This window comes from Phocoena sinus, chromosome 4, assembly GCF_008692025.1.
Source record: "Phocoena sinus isolate mPhoSin1 chromosome 4, mPhoSin1.pri, whole genome shotgun sequence".
In the NCBI taxonomy this organism is placed as follows: Eukaryota; Metazoa; Chordata; class Mammalia; order Artiodactyla; family Phocoenidae; genus Phocoena; species Phocoena sinus.
In genome coordinates this window covers 48423562-48443118 of record NC_045766.1, presented here as the reverse complement: position 1 = coordinate 48443118, position 19557 = coordinate 48423562, and the positions used below count along the sequence as shown (strand labels likewise).

Genomic DNA, 19557 nt, shown 5'->3' with positions numbered 1-19557 from the left:
GATTCCACCAGTTTTGCTTTTGTAGATTTTGCTTACACTGGTTTTCCTCCAAGAGGTCCAGGGACCAGAAATAGCTCTTGGAGAACACTCAAAATAACTTCTGTGTATTCTAAACCATGCCACGCTGTTCAATGCAGAGAAACAAGCAAGGAAGCAATTTAAGCCAAGATTTCTAGTCTTCTGCTTATCAGTAAGAATTCTGCAGAGTTCATCCCTCCCTCTTGAAGTGAATAAATCCTAAAACTGGTTAAAACCAGAAGAAGAGACAAAGAAACACTGTTAACCCCATTCTGGATTCCCAAGTCTATATTTTCTTATGATACAAATCGTTCCCTTCCTATCAAATAAGAAAACAACAAATTGTAATAATGAAAAAGAAAGAATGTTTTCCCAGAACTCAACTGCATTTTCATCATAGCACATGAAAATGTTCTCACCATTTTCTTAACAATGTAAGAAATTACTGGGTCATGGACCTACTACGAGACTTTGGCCAACAGTTAACTTCTGTGCTTTCAGGTTTTCTCATCTATCAAGTGGTAAAACTAACGACAACCAAATGTTTGCAAAAAAAGAATAAAATCTTAGATGTTTTTATGTGCACATTGTGTGGTTAGCAACAGTGATCATGACAGGAGGAAGGAGTTAGAATTTACCCACTACCTGCTGGGTGCCCAGCATTCTGCTCTATGAATATTATCTCACTCTTAAAACAAAACTTTAAAGCAGGTGCTGCTATCCCCAACTTACAAATAGAGAATTCAAGGCTCAGAGAAGCTGGGTAACTTGCCTAAAGTCATTTAGCTAGTCGGTGCCAGGACTGAAATTCCCACCCAGGTGTGTGGCTCCAAAGTCCCTTCCATTACACCGAGTGCCTTATGTAGGACGACCCCTCCCTTCTGAGCCTTCTTTAAAAAAAAAGTAAGAATGTAATTAATCTGACATGTCACATTTTCATTTCCTTTAAGCCTTCACAAAGTCTTGGGGTCTTGGAGCTAGAAGGAGCATTAAGATGGGGGTATAGTTAAGCCGGCCCAGGCCAAAAGTGCATTTTTACTAAGACTATATCATATCAAAGCAATTTGAAAACTCTTCTTAATTACTCAGATCATGTTTAATTTTCAAAATCTCCCTAAGAACTTATCTAAATGGCACACACTGTAGTCTAGGCCCCATGTGAAGACTGGAAATAGTCAATATCCTCTGTGCAAATACCCTTTGCCCATGCTGAAGAAGATGAACCAGTCTTTTAGCTCTTCCTTTTGTGCTTTGTTCTGGGGTCTTTATTCTCTTTAGGAGGATCTCCTCTCCCTGCTCAGGGGATCCACATCCTTCCTCAGTCAGGAGCTGCCTCATCACGGAAGGAGCTAATCAAGCTAGGCTTAGGGGCTTCCCATTTACCCAATCCCAGGTCTCACTAGCTTCTACAGCAAGAAAAGAAAATTGGAAATCAGGCATAAAAAAGAAAGGAAGGATGCCATCCCTAACAATTTTTTCCTTATGACATACTCTTTCATATACACTTTTCATTTAATCTTCACCACAGCCTTGCAAGATAAGTACAATGATCTCCACGTTTACATCAAAATAACTGAAGTTTAGAAAAGTTAAGATCACAGATCTAGACTGTTATAGAGTCGAAATTCAACCCCAGTCCTAGATGAGCCAAAGCCCTTATTTACTCCATTACACCCAGGTTTGCACGCATCGAACCAACTGTCTTTTTTGGCACCTTTGGCCACTGACCTCACTCCAACCCAAACGTGCTACCTGGAGTAGGCTTGTCATTGGTCACCAAAAAAGCTTGGCTGGGATTTTGGATTTTTCACTGCAAATCCATATTCCCTGCAAGAAATTCAAATATATGTCCTAGTGGCTGTGCCTAAAAACACCATCTGAGCACAAAGGACAGCCCAGCGTGAAGATGATGCTGACTCATCCTCTCTGCTGTCTGCCTGGCCTTGGATTTCTGCGTTGTACATTTCCTCCACAGCCGACTGCCTAGACCTGTTCTTTCTTGACTTTGGTTTCAGGTTGCTTTTCCAGTCCAGCAAGGCCAGTTTGAATATGGAGGCTATTTTTTAAGATCTGACACCTTCTCACGAGCATGTCATCCACCAAGTGAATAAACACACTCCCTACTCTGTCATCTGACAATTGTCAACAAAATCGAGTTGCCTACTTGGCAGCTTCATGAACTTCTTCACTCCTTAAGGAAATTCTGACCCACCCCGACAAGGGAACTAGTGTAGAGTTCCAGTCCACTTTCTTCTTCAATCCTTTTAGGTAGGACGGGATGGAGGAAACCACTGTGGACAGAGTGGTTTATAAGGATACCATTACACGACTTGAAACACAATTTTCAAGGACTCTGAAAGAGTTAAAGAGCAATCCATCCTCTGGCCATGGACCCCTCAGAAGCCTACTCTTTCCCTGCTCCAACCACTTCCTTCCAAAGAAAATAGCATAAGGAATGGTTTACTCACTTACAGGTTCTGGGTCAAATGCTTCTTTGGTCTTGAAGAGCTTAAGAACAACAAACATTTTTTTCCCCTATATCAAGTTAACTGCTGGCCCTCAGCTGAACCCCTGCTTCCATCTGCAATTCCTCAGCTCTTGTACATTGTTGGATGTGTATTCGCTATATGTTATTTGTTCTCGATGCTATCTTATGGTTTCTCTTTAACCAAATAAGACACTCTACCAGCACAAATAGCTCCCAGGAAAATGGTTCAGAGCAAGTATTTGTGGAGAATGCTGACAGCCTCCAAACAAAGGAAAACCTGTTTCCCATGTCTCCACATTTGAATCCACTTGTTGGAACGTATTAGCACATTCCACTGTCGCTGTGGACAGGCTGCTAATAGACCTGGAGCATGAGGGTGGAAGGAAATGCTGTTAAAGTTGGAGTTTTGTCTTGTGACCTGAGAGTGAATTATAAAAATGTGCCTAATTATCTCCTAGGCACACCTGGCAGACACGCCAAGGCAGAATACAGAGAGCTGCCGCATCCTAATGCCTCTCAAATATCAGCAAGGCACGAGGGCCAGCGTTTAGGGATCCCAGACGCTGAGTAGGCCAGCAATGACATTCTTTTGTCAACTAATTAAGCAGCGGCCCGCCAGCAACTGAGGGACGTGCTGTTTCCCCACAAACCTCTGTAGAGGGAAGGAGCCATCTGGATCGCCTGGCTGAGCAGCTACACCAGGTGGACTTTGGAAGACAATTTCCATTAATGTCATCAAATAAAAATCAATACTGTTTTTTTTTATTTATATAAAACATTAAAGGAAAGTTAGGATAAAGTACAGATGAACCCAGAAACACACACACACACACATTCACCCACCAATTTAATTCACAGATGCTCACCCCTAGGTACCACACACATTCTTTCATGCATGGAAGTGTATCCTAATCGTAAATACCAGAGGCCGGATCTGAGATCTGGGCAGAGTGAAGTGGAAAGCAGTTTTAGTGGGTATTTGGGTAGAGATACACCCATACACAGTTTCATTTCGTGGTTCTTTTGTATTTACCAGAAATTATTTGCTTACAAGGAAGAAAAACTTATTCAAACTAACTCAGGTAAAAAGGTGACCCTATTTGCTAATTGTATTATCTTTTCTTACATAATCTGTTTATTTAATCTATATCTTGTTAGGCCAGAGTCTGTTTGATCTTGGCAGGTGCGCTGAATTTCCCCTATTTGCCCACAGTCCCCAGATCCATTCTCTACCCCTCATGCTCTGTTCTGTGCTCCAGAAGACCCCCTGCTGGTTGCTTCCTGTTGGGCTTAGCCAATGGGAGATATCATCAGATCAGAAGGTGAGAAGAGAACAAGGCCAGGGTATTTCTTCCTCACTTCTTCCCAGCCCTGACCCTTAGAGTGCCTTCACTGAAATCATTCATTTGAACCATCTGAGTTAAATTCCGTGTCCTGCCTATCGCAGTAGAACCTCCAGATGTCCTACCTTTGATCTGTTTAGTCTTTCTTCAACCATAATTTCTTTCTAGTTCTACACATGCAAGTTCAGGCTAACAGATATTCTCTTTGCAAATTTATTCTCTCTCTTCCCAACTTGATCATAGTTAATTTTCTGGTACCTAATCATTATCAGTAACTGCCATCCATTCTTTCATTCATCTGGGAAATAGTAGCATCCGTGTTTTACAAATAATATAGATATTTATTAATCTTGTTCAGTTTGTTACCACAGTCAAGGTAGCATTTCGGGTCATGCAGTGTCCTCTAGACTCCAAGCCCCAGGAAGTCAAGCTCAGAGTGCTTTTTGCACATAACTGCATCCACATCACCAAGCACAGTTCCTGGTTCTTGGAAGCAGTTAATAAAATGTGTCAAGTTCTAAAAGAAAAATAAGGAGGACGAGGAAGAGGAGGAGGAATTTGTGCCCTTGGTTTCATCTGTTCTAGAAAAACTTATAAAAGTAATAAAAATACTGATAAGAGGAATATTTATTAAGTACCTATTGTATTCTGTGACTGTGGTTGACTGTATTATCTCATTTAATCCCTGGAACAATCCAACGAGCTAAACACAATTTTTATTTCCATTTAAGTGATAAAGAAAATAAGACCCCAAGGGGTTAGGAACTTGTTCTAGGTCACCAAGTTAGTACCTGGCAGAACCAACCTAGGTCTGCAGAATCTGCACTCCTAACCAAGTCCTATGCCACCCATTTGCATGGCTCTGTGATTCCCCCTGAAGCCTTCAAAATTGGAAGGTGTCCCTCCAATTCTGTCTGGAGGTATCTTCCACTGAGTCTTCTTTTTCAGTTAGACATCCCCTGGTCCTCAGTTAATCTTCATATGGCATGGTTTACAGACCTCTCACCTTTTTCCAGGGTAGATTGGCCCTATAGTTCTTAATTAGGACCTTCCTACCCACCTATCCTCAGCAGGGAGCTCTTGCAGTATCTATGACCTTTCCATCCAGCACTGATCACACCAAGTGGGCATGGCACCGTAGCCGTGGGACAGCCTAATCGGGAGCAATGCATCTTTAGACTGATTGTCAGAGAAGGTCACTGTATGATTTACAAGAGGGGTGTGTGTGTGTGTGTGTGTGTGTGCGTGTGCGTGTGTGTGCGCATGTGTGTACGGCAAGAAAGATGTTAAAGGAAGAGAAGACAGGACTGTTTTCTGGAAGCTGTCTTAAAGCAAGGCTTTCCTTGATTGGAGCAGCTTAGCGAGCCTACAGTCCCAATAATCATTCATCCCTGAACACCAGAGACATTTTTTAGACAAATGAAAACAAGCATGTTTCCAAACCTGTGAACCTCCACGTATGACGAGGTGAGATCTGTTTGACCTTCTTGTCTGGATGCCAAAGACACTTTCCACGTCCTCAAATGGAGGACTTTGCTGGTGTGAAATTGGGAGTTATCTCCTCTCCCAGAAAGTACCCCTCTGGTGACAACTGCTTGTTTGAGAAGTTCTATTAGAATAGATCAGGAGTTCTTAGATTTTTTTGTGTGCAGTGGACTCCTTGGCAGTCTGGTGAAGCCGATGGACCCCTTTTGAATTATGTTTATACTATGTATAAATTGTGTTTATAAATGAATAACCTAATTACACAGGAGTTCGAAAGAAATCAATTACAGTTAACCTGTGAACAACACGAGTTTGAACCAAGCGGTTCCACTTAGGTGGATTTTTTTTCAAAAGTAAATACTACAGTACTACACTGGTCAGTGGTTGGTTGAATCTGCAGATACAGAACCACAGATATGAAGGAACCGAGTACATGGGGGAACCACAGATACAGAGGGCCAGTATAAGTTATACTCAAATTTTCAGCTGTGCTGTGGTTGGCACCCCTAACCCCCATGTTGTTCAAGGGTCAATTGTATATTGAAATATAGTTATAAAAATATTTTTAAATTGTGATATAACAATGTGCTTTGTTATCAGTGCTTTAAATATTAATATCTATGTCTAATAACTGACATAAATTGGAAGTCACAATGAGCACAAGTGGTATTTCAAGATCTCTGCAACAACTAATACGATGGGAAAATAGCTGATTGCTATTGGTGACAAAGTCACAGGTACTGTCAGTCACCTACACTCATAACTGAAAGAAATGATAACATTCAGTTGAAGGGTAGTGAAAAGAAAGATGTATTTTTTTCTCTGAAAAATTCTCAGACCCTCCCCCATGCGAATTGCATGGACCCCAGAATAAGAACTTCCAGTTAGATAACTGAAGCATTAAAGTCCTGACAGGAGAGACTGTAGAAGAGACCAACTCATTTTACAGATGAGCCAAGGTTGCTTTTGAAAGTTTGAGACAATCTTCTATTTTGTGATGTTCCTTGTGGGTTCCAGTTCTCAGTATTTTGTCTTTTACCTATTGAGAAGTCAATAGGAAAGGTAAGAGTGAAAATTTAGGGACAGGTGTCTGCTTGGCACGTGTTTAGAATTTCATCATTTATAAACCGAATATGGAGAAAAGGAAAAAATGGTCAGTCCACAATGAGCCTCACTCCTGGCCCCCTGGCTAGAGCTTGCAGGTTGCCAAATGCCCTCACCCCATACACAAAAGCCCAGAAAAATCTCTTTCATCTTCCCCAAATGGGACACCCCCAAGCATTCAAAGAGGCACATTTCTTACTTTCAGCCGATAATGAGAATGCTAAGGTGGGAAAACATAATTTAAACTTCGATAGGTTCTTTGGAAGAAAGTCACACACTCCTCAATGGAAGATTTTCACTGCTTGACTCATCAAGTCACAGTCACCCTTGGGATCACACAGGCTCCTGTCAGACAGGCATCCAGCAGATGTCACTAGGTACCACCTCCTCAGCTTCACACTGCCTCACTCCTCCTCCTGCCCCTGCCTTGTAGCCCAACAAGGCCACTCAAGCCCCCAAAAGGAACAGTAAAATCAAATTGTCTCTACCTGTCTTCCCAAGAAAGACACTACACGATTTGAAGATCTGAAAATCTTTTATATCGTTTCGCATCTGGAAGATGCCCTGGAAAGGATCTACCAGGGTCACTAATGGTAATCTGGGCAGGACAATTTGTGCAAAAGCATCTGAGCCCCCTACACCAAATGCCAGAAGCGCCCACCCCATGTCTCTGTGTCAGTCACAAGTACCTCCCTACATTTCCAAACATCTCCTAAGGGCAGTCATACGGACCCTGGTTGTGATTGAGAGCCACTGAATGAAAACAGAGCACAAAGAAGTTAATGAGTTCCCCAAGACATAGGGATAGCCAACTTAGTGATTTATTTGTAACCCCACTGACTTCCAAAAATTATTTGAATGTGTTGAATGACCTCGTTTTTATTTGGATATAATCCTTCTTATCTTCATTTTACACATGGGGGAATTTCCCAGTGTCACACAGCTAGAAAGTAGAGATCAGAACTCAGGCGTTGAGCACAAGTTCTACCATGTTACTCCTTCTACCACTCAGTACTGTTTGCCGGGCACCAGGCAATTCTGGGGACCACATCAGGCCCTGGTGCTGCCCTGACACTCTGAGTCTGATAAATGTCTTCATCCCTACAGGTGCTGCAAGGAGCAGCCACATGTTTCTATGCGTTCATTGGCTTTGACATCATCGCCACCACTGGAGAAGAAGCCAAGAATCCCAACACATCCATCCCTTATGCTATCACTGCCTCCCTGGTCATCTGCCTGACAGCATATGTATCCGTAAGTACCAAATGCTTATGTGACCCTCCTCATGGCCTTTTCATATTTGACCTTAAAATGTGGCTCTGGGACTGGGTTTCCTTCTGTCAGGAAGTAATCCTTTACTTGTGCCTTCTCGGTATTTGTACACATATGTTTCGTGTTGCTCCCTCTTTTTACACTGGCTCAAGCTCATCCCACCCACCAATGACAAGGAGAAAATCAGGGCTCCAAACTGGAGACGGGAGAAGCCCCAGGTCCTCACTTCAGCCATGGCCCCCATCCCTGCTCCGTCCTATGCACAGGCTCTTGGTGTCTGCTGCTGCCCACGGGATAGTGTGCAGGGAGTGGGCTGCCGTCCAAGGAGCTCAGATCACAGGCTGGCAGTAACGGGTGGGTGTGCAAGCAGAGGCACTGTGGGCCTCTGCGCTCCCTCCTCAATGCCCTTCTGTCTTCTGGGAGCTTCCCGGCAGCAAAGAGACAAGGCTCTCCCAGGGTGGGGAAAGAGAATTCATCATCCTCTAGAAATGCTTCTCCCTGAAATCTGGTGGGTTGGGGGGTGCAGAGTGGGAGGAGATGTAATTTCTTTCTGCCAGTTGCTCCCTCTTTTTACACTGGCTCAAGTTTGCCCCTTCAGGTTTCCCTGCCAAGGGAAGTCCTTAGAATGAAGCCTTCAGGCTGTCTCCTGAAGATCACGCCCCTCAGACACTCCTCACACTTCTGATGTGTCATCTCTCAGCTCCCATCCCAGAATTTCTATCACAGAAATAGTTCAGCCACATGCAACATCCCCCTCAGCCCCTGGCCGTGGAGAGGACCAGCTGATAAGCCGACAGATGTGTCGTTACAGAAATCCCCCCAAGTCCTGGGGGTCCAACTCACTTCAGCCACCACAATTATCAAAGAAAGAGCCAGCAGCTGGGGTGCACGCTGTCAGCCCTGTCGCTCCTGCTGCCACGGCATGCGACAAGAACCTCTTCACAACCCCTACCAAAAAACCCGGAAAAACACCTTTAGCAACAACCTGAAGAAACCAGGCCAAGGGATCATTAAGGCACGCTGCAAAACAGGACTGTCCTGGAAGCCAAAGGAAAACATGAGAGCAGCACTGGATGTGGTTTGCCCCCCCAAATCTTTATGGATAGGTCAGTTATCAACCCCCCCCCCCCGCCACCATGCACACACATGCAACTGGCTTCATCTTATCCAACCCTGATTAACCCTGCAGACAGAATGTTCAGGAACAGCTGGGGGTGGGGGAAGCAGGCAGGGGTAGCAGCAGAGACACTCTGCTCTGCATTCCCCCTCCCTCATACCTCCCCTCTTCCAGTAGTCAACCACTGTAGCACACGCAGTAAAGTTAATAATCACAGCTCCTTCCTTAGTATAGTGCTTTACAGACTACAGAATATGTCTACGCGTCTACCAACCTTTGCCTATCCTAATCTAAATGTGGGCAGGAGACACTCTGAGAGTTGCTGTAAGAATCTATCCCTCTCTTCTCAGGTCTACCCCAATGTTGCTGGGAAAGATTCCCTTTTACAATGCGTGGGCCCTAACCATGCCTCAGGGGTTGTTTGGTCTTGTGTTGGTCAGCAGGCACCCATTCTACCACCAGGAAAAAGTCAAATTGCTGGGCTGTGGTCATTCATGCTGCTGTCCTCCCTAGTGGCGCATGGCTTCACTGGAGGATCTTGGCTCCTGAGAAATAGGCAAAGAGGGGATCTAGAAATGAACCACTCTCTCCTTTTCAGGCTCTGAACTCCCTCACTGATGCCAGGATTGGCCTTCACAGGCCAGGGGGCACCTGGTCTTATGACTGGCGGCTCCATCACCTGGGGCCAATTATGACGGGAGGGATGTTACAGCAGATCTATGACATGTGAGGAGAAATAGGTCCTGGTTAAGCAAAGCCATAGTGGTCTTATAGCCCACAGTAGTACTGGATTCCATCCTGATGCCATAATTTATTTCTTGGCCTGCCTGGTTCCTGGGACTGAGCTACAGAGAGGAAATGGAAACATGACTCCCGTCAGTTAATCGGTTGTGGATCTCCTACGTATTTATCTTTAGAGGTTTGATCTCTGGTCTTTAGGGTAAGATCTAGTACAGTTAAGATCCTGTAGGACCCTGAAAGTATAAAAGAAATGAGACTCTTGTCCATGTGGGCAGGCTGCTCATGGTCACTGCCAGGCCCTGGCTCTAGTGCCTTAGGCTGCAGCTCCTTCCATCGGATAATATCTGCCCTTCATTGAACTATCAGTGTAGCTCTGCTCTCATGGAGCTGAAACACCTGCAGACTTATCCCTCAGATACAAAAGGGTCACAGAGAGATATTACAAATGATTTGGTCTAGTCCACTAAATTCACATGTGGGGAGAAAATACTGAGACCAAGCGTTCCAAAGGCCAAATAACTGGCCTACAGTAAAGGCACGTGCCAAGAAGTGGCAGATCCCAGCTCCCATGCAGGACCAGGCCTCTCTCCTCTCCTATGGGACCTCCATCCATGCTTCAGACAGACCCCTCTACTTCCAGCCATGTTTCCTCTTGTTTTAACAGGTAAGCATGATCTTAACTCTGATGGTGCCATATTACACAATTGACACGGAATCCCCGCTCATGGAGATGTTTGTGGCTCGTGGGTTCTATGCTGCAAAATTCATAGTGGCCATCGGGTCGGTTGCAGGACTGACAGTCAGCTTGCTGGGCTCCCTCTTCCCAATGCCGAGGATCATTTATGCCATGGCTGGCGATGGGCTCCTTTTCAGGTAAGGACTATGCTCGGTGGCATTTATTCTATTCTTCCATGCCTGCCCAGGGAGACTGTCACCCCACTGTCAGCCTGACTGTAATTTTGATGTGAGTGCCTGTCACACAGACAATGGAACTTGTCATATATCTTGGCAAAGGGTTTGAGTGAAATTAGTTTAGGTCCTAAAACAGCCCCTCTGTTTGACTCTGGGTCCCTCAATCTAGCAACAAACTAGTATGTCCCCCCAATGGCTCTCTCCCCTCTTATTTGATATAGATAATGAGTGCCAAAATGCTACACTGGGTGGCCTCCAGAAGGAAGAACCCATCCCAGGGGCATCTGAGGCTTGCCCTCATATTGAGGCCTGATGACTGCCCTCTCTGAAGCTGATAAAGTTCACAGTTACAATCAAAGAGAGGATAAGACCCTCTGAACAGAGCCTAATAATAGTAGCAACAATCGCTACCATTTATTGAACATTTGTGTATCCCAGGTATATGGTATCCCATTTAGTCAGCACAATAACTCTACTTTACAGAAGAGTATACTAGATGAATACACTCAGAGAGGTTAAAAAAAAACCTGCCCCACATCCCCCAGCTCCTGGGTGGCGGGGTCAGGATTTGAACCCAGGACTGTCTGATCCCGACAACCAGACTTTCAACCACACCAGTACACTGACACTTCCAGCCCCCTAAGCTGGCTATGAAGTAGCCTATCTGCCCATGGTACAAAGGGGATGTGGCCCCATCTCTTGGTTCCTAGTGTCTACTGTGTGAAGAGCTTGCAGGGAAGGCATTCTTCAAGCGCACAAAAAAGGAGTAAACCTCCAAGGAGCTCTCAGGAGTGCAGAGGGATCCAGCTCAGGGACTTTATCTCTGCCATTGACTGTCACATTCTGCACCGTTTCCTCCGCATACCCCCTGAGGTCACCACCGAGCTGTGACCTTGGGGGAGCTGGAAAGATCAAGAAAAGGCTGACTAGCTATCTATTTTATATTTGGTAGTGTATATATGTCCATGCCGCTCTCTCACTTCGTCCCAGCTTACCCTTCCCCCTCCCCGCAGCCGCATAGCACAGGGAGATCAGCTCCATGCTTTGTGACCACCTAGAGGGGTGGGATAGGGAGGGTGGGAGGGAGGGAGAGGCAAGAGGGAGTTGATATGGGGATATATGTATATGTATAACTGATTCACTTTGTTTTAAAGCAGAAACTAACACACCATTGTAAAGCAATTATGCGCCAATAAAGATGTAAAAAAAAGATGTTAAAAAAAAAAGAAAAGGCTGACCGTAGTGGAGGGGTGACAACTTCACACACCCAAAACGTTTTTCAGCTGTCAAAGAAAACCGAGAGGAAAGATGCTGGGGCTCCGAGCACAGTTTATAGTCCTCTTTCATGGACTGAAACATGGAAATAAGGGAGGAATGGAAGAGGAGGGAGCAGGGAGCGCCAGAATGAGAGAGGAGGAGGGCGGGAACCTACCTAAGCCTCCAGGAACTGCTAAAGAAGGGTGCCATTCAGTCACCCTTGTTGGTCTTCTCTATCTTCTCCAGTTAGTAAGTGGCCAGATTTAGGTTTCATCCAGGAGCACATGTTCTCAACGACTGTACTACTTTGCCAACCAAATCTCTGTACTTCTGTTGTAGAGCAAGTGCTTCTCAAGCTTTGGCATAAATCCGAATCCTCTGGAGGTTTTTAAAGTGTAGACTTTGTTGGGCCCCACTCCCAGAGAGTCTGACATGGTAGGTCTCAGGTAAAAACCTCAGAATACATATTTCTAACGAGTTCCAAGGTGATGCTGATGCTGTTGATCCATGAACCACACTTTGGGTAACACAGGTGTAGAGGACCCCCAAGCAGATGTATGGCTTTGCCAAGTACCCCTTCTTCATAGCAAAGCCTATGCTTCAATTTGGATTTCTGAGAACCCCCTAGATTCAATCAACCTATCACATCACATAACGAAGTAGGAACTTTAATAGAGAAGTTTGGCTCAAACTCAAGGAATTAAAGTAAATTCTGTTTAAATTCTATTCCGGGAACCGAGTCCTGGGGTAGGGAATAGCAGCTGTATTTAAAGCAGTGAATCCAGAAGTAAGCTGGAGAAACAGGACCAGGAGGTGTTAAACCATGTTGAATCAATCCCCACGTGTAGCTCACTATGAACCCTCTGCTTGCCCCTCCCTTCAGGTTCCTGGCTCACGTGAGCTCCTACACAGAGACCCCAGTGGTGGCCTGCATTGTGTCGGGGTTCCTGGCGGCTCTCCTCTCCCTATTAGTCAGCCTGAGAGATCTGATTGAGATGATGTCCATCGGCACCCTCCTCGCCTACACCTTGGTCTCTGTCTGCGTCTTGCTCCTTCGATACCAACCAGAAAGTGACATTGACGGGTTTGTCAAGTTTTTGTCTCAGGAGCACACAAAGAAGAAGGAGGGCATTCTGGCTGACTGTGAGAAGGAAGTTGGCTCTCCTGTGAGTGAAGGGGAAGAGTTTTCCGGCCCAGCCACCAACACATGTGGGGCGAAGAACTTACCATCCTTGGGAGACAACGAGATGCTCATAGGGAAATCAGACAAGTCGACCTACAACGTCAACCACCCAAACTACGGCACCGTGGACGTGACCACAGGCATAGAAGCTGATGAAACTGAAAACGTTTATCTCATCAAGTTAAAGAAGCTGATTGGGCCCCGTTACTACACCATGAGGATCCGGCTGGGCCTTCCAGGCAAAATGGACCGGCCCACAGCAGCTACAGGGCACACGGTGACCATCTGTGTGCTTCTGCTCTTCATCCTCATGTTCATCTTCTGCTCCTTCATCATCTTTGGTTCCGACTACATCTCAAAGCAGAGCTGGTGGGCCATCCTTCTGGTCATTCTGATGGTGCTGCTGATCAGCATCCTGGTGTTTGTGATCCTGCAGCAGCCAGAGAACCCCAAGAAGCTGCCCTATATGGCTCCCTGTCTCCCCTTTGTCCCTGCCTTTGCCATGTTGGTGAACATCTATCTCATGCTAAAGCTCTCCACCATCACGTGGATCCGGTTTGCGGTCTGGTGCTTTGTGGGTAAGCAACTTCCTTTGAAGCCTTGAGAGTTCCCTTCTAAGACCTTGATCAGGCTTATCTCAAAATTACCTCCTAGCTGGACTGGGCATCACTATTCCAAGAGAAATCTGGCTGGTTCTGTGGATCCCTACTTCCTGCTTTAGAGTCAAAAAAGCCAGTTGTGCCCTTTCTGCCTGTTATGATCTTGGTTGTGAGTTTTGAAGAATGATACTGATCAATCCATCACTTCATTGAATCCTATTACTAGATGTTCTTCTGGTGGATAATTAGTATCATAGAAAGTCCACTTAAAATGAATCCACATTTTTAAAAAGGACAAAAATAACATACAAAAATGAAGGTGGGAAAGGCTGATTGGAATTCTTAGAAACGAAAAATTTTATTTATCTTACGTTCAACAAAATTAAAATGGCAATCAATCATGCCATGTTTTTTTAAATGAGCAAACTATGAATTAAGTATGGGGTTTTAGGCACAGTTTTTTGACAAAATTGTATCATGGCGCCATTTAACAGCCCTCACTTTTTGTTGACTTTGCAAAATATTCAAGTTTTTCATTTTTCCCCCAAGATCTTTCTTCATCCTTTGATATTCCAGTCATTCTCTTGGGAAGTACCCATCATACCATCATCCTTGTTGCTTTTCTCCCCTTCTATTGATAACTGATAGGACTCTGTTGGGTCATCAACGTCCACAGCTTTGAGTGAATTACTATTGCTCTCTCTAAACTCACTTTCACTGCCTTCAGGAAGTCCTGTATCATTCCTAAGATTTCTAGTTTTCCTTTGGGATCAATTTATATTATATTCACATTACATGTTTATCCTGTATGACCATCACTGATGTTTATGAAATTGCTGGGGATTGGTGCTCATGATAACTTGAGAGGGATGTTTAAGTGAAGACTAAAGTTCCTTAGTTATTATTTTTATATTTCCTATACAACTTGGTAACCCTGGGGTCTCTGGCAACAAATACTTAGCTAAGGAGAGTCCTTAGGTGCTCTGAGGAATAGGAAAGTAAAGAATAAGTAACTCAGCCTTAAGGGAGGCAAGACAAATATGTGTGAATCAACCAGCCTGGGCAAGGCAGCATAGAGAGTCATTGAGTTGTAGCCCATCCACTCCTTGAGGTCAGGGATATGGGTGTTCAACCCGGTGACCTCTGTGCCGGAACATAGTTCGTGCTTAATAAATACCTCTCTATGATTGTAAAGCACTCTTCAGATGAGAAAAAGGAAACTTCCAGTCAGAATAGCTGGAAAGGACTTCAAGGAGGTAGAATTTGAACTGGGCCTATAAGATAGGATTTCGGTAGAGGGAAGTGGGGGGAAACACAGGATTCAAAGCAAAGAACATATGTCTCCCAGAAGACTCCTCACATCCGAAGGCCATCCTATGCCTTCCTGTAAGCATTTTGTACCAATTTTTCACTACCCTAAGCCTCATCCCTTGTTAGACTTTAAGGGATCTCTTGAGAGGACCCCACCGACTCATGAAAATTCTAAGTATTTATATGCTTCATTCACAATCTCTCTTTTCTGTTTAAACATTTTTCCACTGGCACAAGAAGCTAACCAATGGAAAGATGCTATTATGGGTAGAAATGAATGAAGTGGGTAGAAATATTAGAGTCATGTATTTGTCAAGTGAATGAAGGCACAAACACAAATACACATGAATTTATTCATCTTTTCCTGGACTATTTAAGCTAGAAGAAGCCTCCAACATCTAGTACAGTGTTACCCACAGTGTGGTGACTATTCCATTGTTAATATTTGGACCGATTTTAGAGAGTATATGAACGAACTTTTAAAAATATTATATGATTATGATTCACTTTCACAAATACTAGAAAAATATATACATCCCCATGAATCTGGTGATTATTTTTAAATTCTAAAAGTGAGTCAAGGAGATTCAAGATGGTGGAGAGTAGGTGGACATGGAGTTCATCTCTCTCCACGGATGCATCAGGAATACATCTGTAGATGCAACAATTCTCACAGAACACCAGCTGAAAACTAGCAGAAGACCTTGGACACTGGAAAGGACTATAAAGATCCCTGCATAACTGGGTAGGATGGAAAAAAAGAAGGGAGAAGGAGGAGGAGAGGAAGCAGGACAGGACCTGCACCCCAGGGAGAGGAAGCTGAAGCAGAGGAGAGAGCCCTGAATTGGGGGAAACCCCCTCTCTGGCAGGGAAATAGACTGGGACAGAGGGGAAGCATTAAAGGCTGTCGGAAGACGGTGAAGTGGCCAGTCTGTGGCAGACAGGGCCGAGTGAGAAATACACAGACGGTCCATACTGTGGCCATACGTGCCCGGGACTGGGACGTGTATTCACAGGTGTGCAAAGGGGCTGGGAGCTGGTGCGTGAGGACTGGAGAACAGGCTCAGAGCGAGAACTGCTGCTGGCTGTGGGGAGACGGACTGAGGGGATGGGAGGGAGGAAATCTGCAGCAGGGAATGCCTAGGGAGGAAGACTGGACTGCCATGGAAGCAGGGTGCTATTGATCAGTCACACACAGGGGGAGAAGCCATTACTGTAGCCTCTCTCTACCTACATGCCAGCACCTGCCAGTGACAATAAAAAAAAGCCCCCTCAGGGCTGGCCCTCATGTGCTTTATGCCGGGAGGCAGAAAAGGCCCTCGCTAGGGCCATATCTCTTGCACCCGTGGCCGCCGGCTTCCCTGCACATTTGGCGCCCCTGGGGCTCCCATGATCCAAGCAGTCATACCACCTCTGTGCCTGGTCCTCACAGGGGCAGACCCAAGAGCTCCAAGGCAGACTCAGGACAAGACTCCTGTGGGTGGACCACATGCAGAGGTGCGGATAAAACCAAAGCTGAACCCCAGGGATGGGGTGACTAAGGAAGAAGATGGAAAATCTTTCCATCAGCTGTACAAGCTGCAGATTAAATCCCCACAATCAGTTAGGTAGACCCTGCGTCTATGGAATATCTGAGTAGACACTGAGTGGTCCCACAAATGAAAACAGTCTAGGGCTTCCCTGGTGGCACAGTGGTTGAGAATCTGCCTGCCAATGCAGGGGACATGGGTTCGAGCCCTGGTCTGGGAAGATCCCATATGCCATGGAGCAACTAAGCCCACGCGCCACGGCTACTGAGCCTGCATGTCTGGAGCCTGTGCTCCACAACAAGAGAAGGCCGCGACAGTGAGAGGCCCACGCACCGCGATGAAGAGTGGCCCCCGCTCGCTGCAACTAGAGAAAGCCCTCGCACAGAAACGAAGACCCAACACAGCCAAAAATAAATAAATAAATTTATTTAAAAAAAAAAGACAACAGTCTAGCTCTGGCAGCTGTGGACTTTGGGGGCAGCACATGCAGGAACTGGGCCAGATCAGAGCCTGAGTGGTCCCCACAGTGCTCACAGCAGGTCCAGAGACCAGCCCAGAGGCAGAGGAGAGCCTCCTGGGGAGGCAGAGGGGGGCTGTGGCTCACGGCATGTGCAAGGACACTTACAGCAGACACCCCATGGAAACATAATTATTACTATTGACTTTATTATGTTTTGATTCATTCTGTTGTTGGTTCTAGCTTTTTTTTTTTGGTTTCTTTTTCTTTCTTTTTTTGTTTCTTGTTGTTTTAGGGGGGTTTTTCTTGTTTTGTTTATTTAGTCTTTTGGGATGTCTGCTGTATAACTTTTTAAAAATTTTTTTATACATTTCTATTTATACTTTGTTTTTCTGTTGTCCTGTGTTTTTTCCCTTTTTATTTTATTTTATTATCTTTTTAATCATTTTTATCACTTTGTTGTCTCCTTGCTTTCTTCTTCAGTTGGCACACTGCTTTGGTTTTGTTTTTAGGTTATGTGTTTTTGTTACTTTTAATCCTAATTGATTTCATTTTTGAATTCTATTTGTCTGGTTGTTCTCTGACTTTTTGTTTTATTTGGCTCTGTTTTTGTTTCTTTTATGTGTGTGTGTGTTTCCTTGTTTCTGTTTCTGTTTGATTTTGTTTTCACCACTTCTCTGGGGTTTTGTTTGTCTTTTTTTCTTTAATATATTTTCTATTTTTTTTAATATTTGTTTCTATGTTGCTTTTCTGCTCTTCTGTCTTCTTTCCCCTTTCTCTTTTTATCTTTTTTTTAATATCACTTTTGTTGGTTTGCTTTGTTTCTTTGCTTCATTCTCCAGCTGGCACTCTGCTTTGGTTTTGTTTTTTGGTTCAGGGTTTTTGTCAGCTTTCTTCTTAATTGTTTGATTTTCTTCTTGGGTTCTTTTGTTTGTCTGGTTGTTTTGCTATTTGATTTATTTTGTTCTGGTTTTGTTTCTTTTGTGTGTGTGCATGTTTCCTTGTTTCTGTTTGTATGATTTTACTTTTTACCATTTGTCTGGGGTTTTGTTAGTCCTTTTTTTTTTTTTTTTATCCCCCTTATTGCTGGGACGAGCGACTTGCGGGGTCATGGTTCCTCAACCAGAAGTCGAGCCTGAGGCTCTGGAGTGGGAGCACTGAGCCCAGGATGCTGGACCACTAGAGAATTCCTGGCCCCAGGGAAGATTAATCACCAAGGGCTCTCTTGGAGGCCTCTATCTGAATCCAAGACCCAGCTCCACCCAACTGCCGGCAGCTACCAACGCTGGACGCCTCACACTAAACAACAAACAAGACAAGAACAAAAACCCATTCATCAGCACACAGACTACTTAAAGTGATAGTAAGCTCACAGACACCCCAAAACATACCACATGACATGGCCCTGCTCATCAGAGGGAAAATACTCAGTTCCACCCACCAGAACGCAGGCACCAGTCCCTCCCATCAGGAAGCCTACACAAGGCACTGGACCAACCCCACCACCAGGGGCAGAGAATAGAAGCAAGAGGAACTATGACCCTGCAGCCGAGGGAAAGGAGACCTCAAATACTGTAAATTAGACAAAATGAGAAGACAGAGAAATATCTTATAGGCAAAGGAGCAAGATAAAAACCCACAAGGCCAAATAAATGAAGAGGAAATAGGCAAACTACCTGAAAAAGAATTCAGAGTAATGATAGTAAAGATGATCAAAAATCTTGGAAAGAGAATAGAGAAAATACAAGAAACGTTTAACAAGGACCTAGAAGGACTAAAGAGCCAACAAACAGTAATGAACAACACAATAACTGAAATTAAAAATACTTTAATTTTTTTAATTAAATAAAAAATAGCGGAAAACTGAGGCAGAAGAATGGATAAGTGAGCTGGAAGATAGAAAGGTGGAAATAACTTCCAGGGAGAAGAATACAGAAAAAAGAATGAAAAGAATTGAGGACAGTCTCAGAGACCTCTGGAACAACATTAAGCGTACCAACAATGAATTATAGGCATCCCAGAAGAAGAACAAAAAAGAAAGGGTCGGAGAAAATATTTGAAGAGATTATAGTTGAAAACTTCCCCAACATGGGAAAGGAAATAGTCAATCAAGTCCAAGACGTGCAGAGAGTCCCATACAGGATAAACCCAAGGAGAAACATGCCAAGACACATATTAATCAAACGAATAGAAATTAAACACAATGAAAAAATATTAAAAGCAGCAAGGGAAAAACAACAAATAACATAAAAGGGAATTCCCATAAGGTTAACAGCTGATCTTTCAGCAGAAACTCTACAGGCCAGAAGGGAGTGGCAAGATATATTTAAACTGATGAAAGGGAAAAACCTACAACCAAGATTACTCTACCCAGCAAGGACCTCATTCAGATTTGATGGAGAAATCAAAAGTTTTACAGACAAGCAAAAGTGAAGAGAATTCAGCACCACCACACCAGCTTTACAAAAAATGCTAAAGGAACTTCTCTAGGCAGGAAACGCAAGAGAAGGAAAAGACTTACAAAAACAAATCCAAAACAGTTAAGAAAACAGTAACAGAAACATACATATCAATAATTTCCTCAAATGAAAATGGATTAAATGCCCCAGCCAAAAGACACAGACTGGCTGAATGGATACAAAAACAAGACCCATATATATGTTGTCTATAAGAGACCCACTTCAGACCTAGGGACACATACAGTCTGAAAGTGAGGGGATCGAGAAAGAAATTCCATGCAA

At 44.2% G+C, this 19557-nt stretch overlaps 1 protein-coding gene across 1 annotated transcript in view; it reads left to right on the top strand.

The window, feature by feature from the left end:
• Positions 1-19557, top strand: part of SLC7A14 (solute carrier family 7 member 14) — a 120162-nt gene that overhangs the window by 83848 nt on the left and 16757 nt on the right. Inside the window, exons 5-7 of the mRNA XM_032630792.1 lie at positions 7546-7692; positions 10233-10441; positions 12621-13498. Coding sequence (XP_032486683.1) covers positions 7546-7692; positions 10233-10441; positions 12621-13498 — 1234 coding nt within the window. The remainder of the gene's footprint in view (positions 1-7545; positions 7693-10232; positions 10442-12620; positions 13499-19557) is intronic.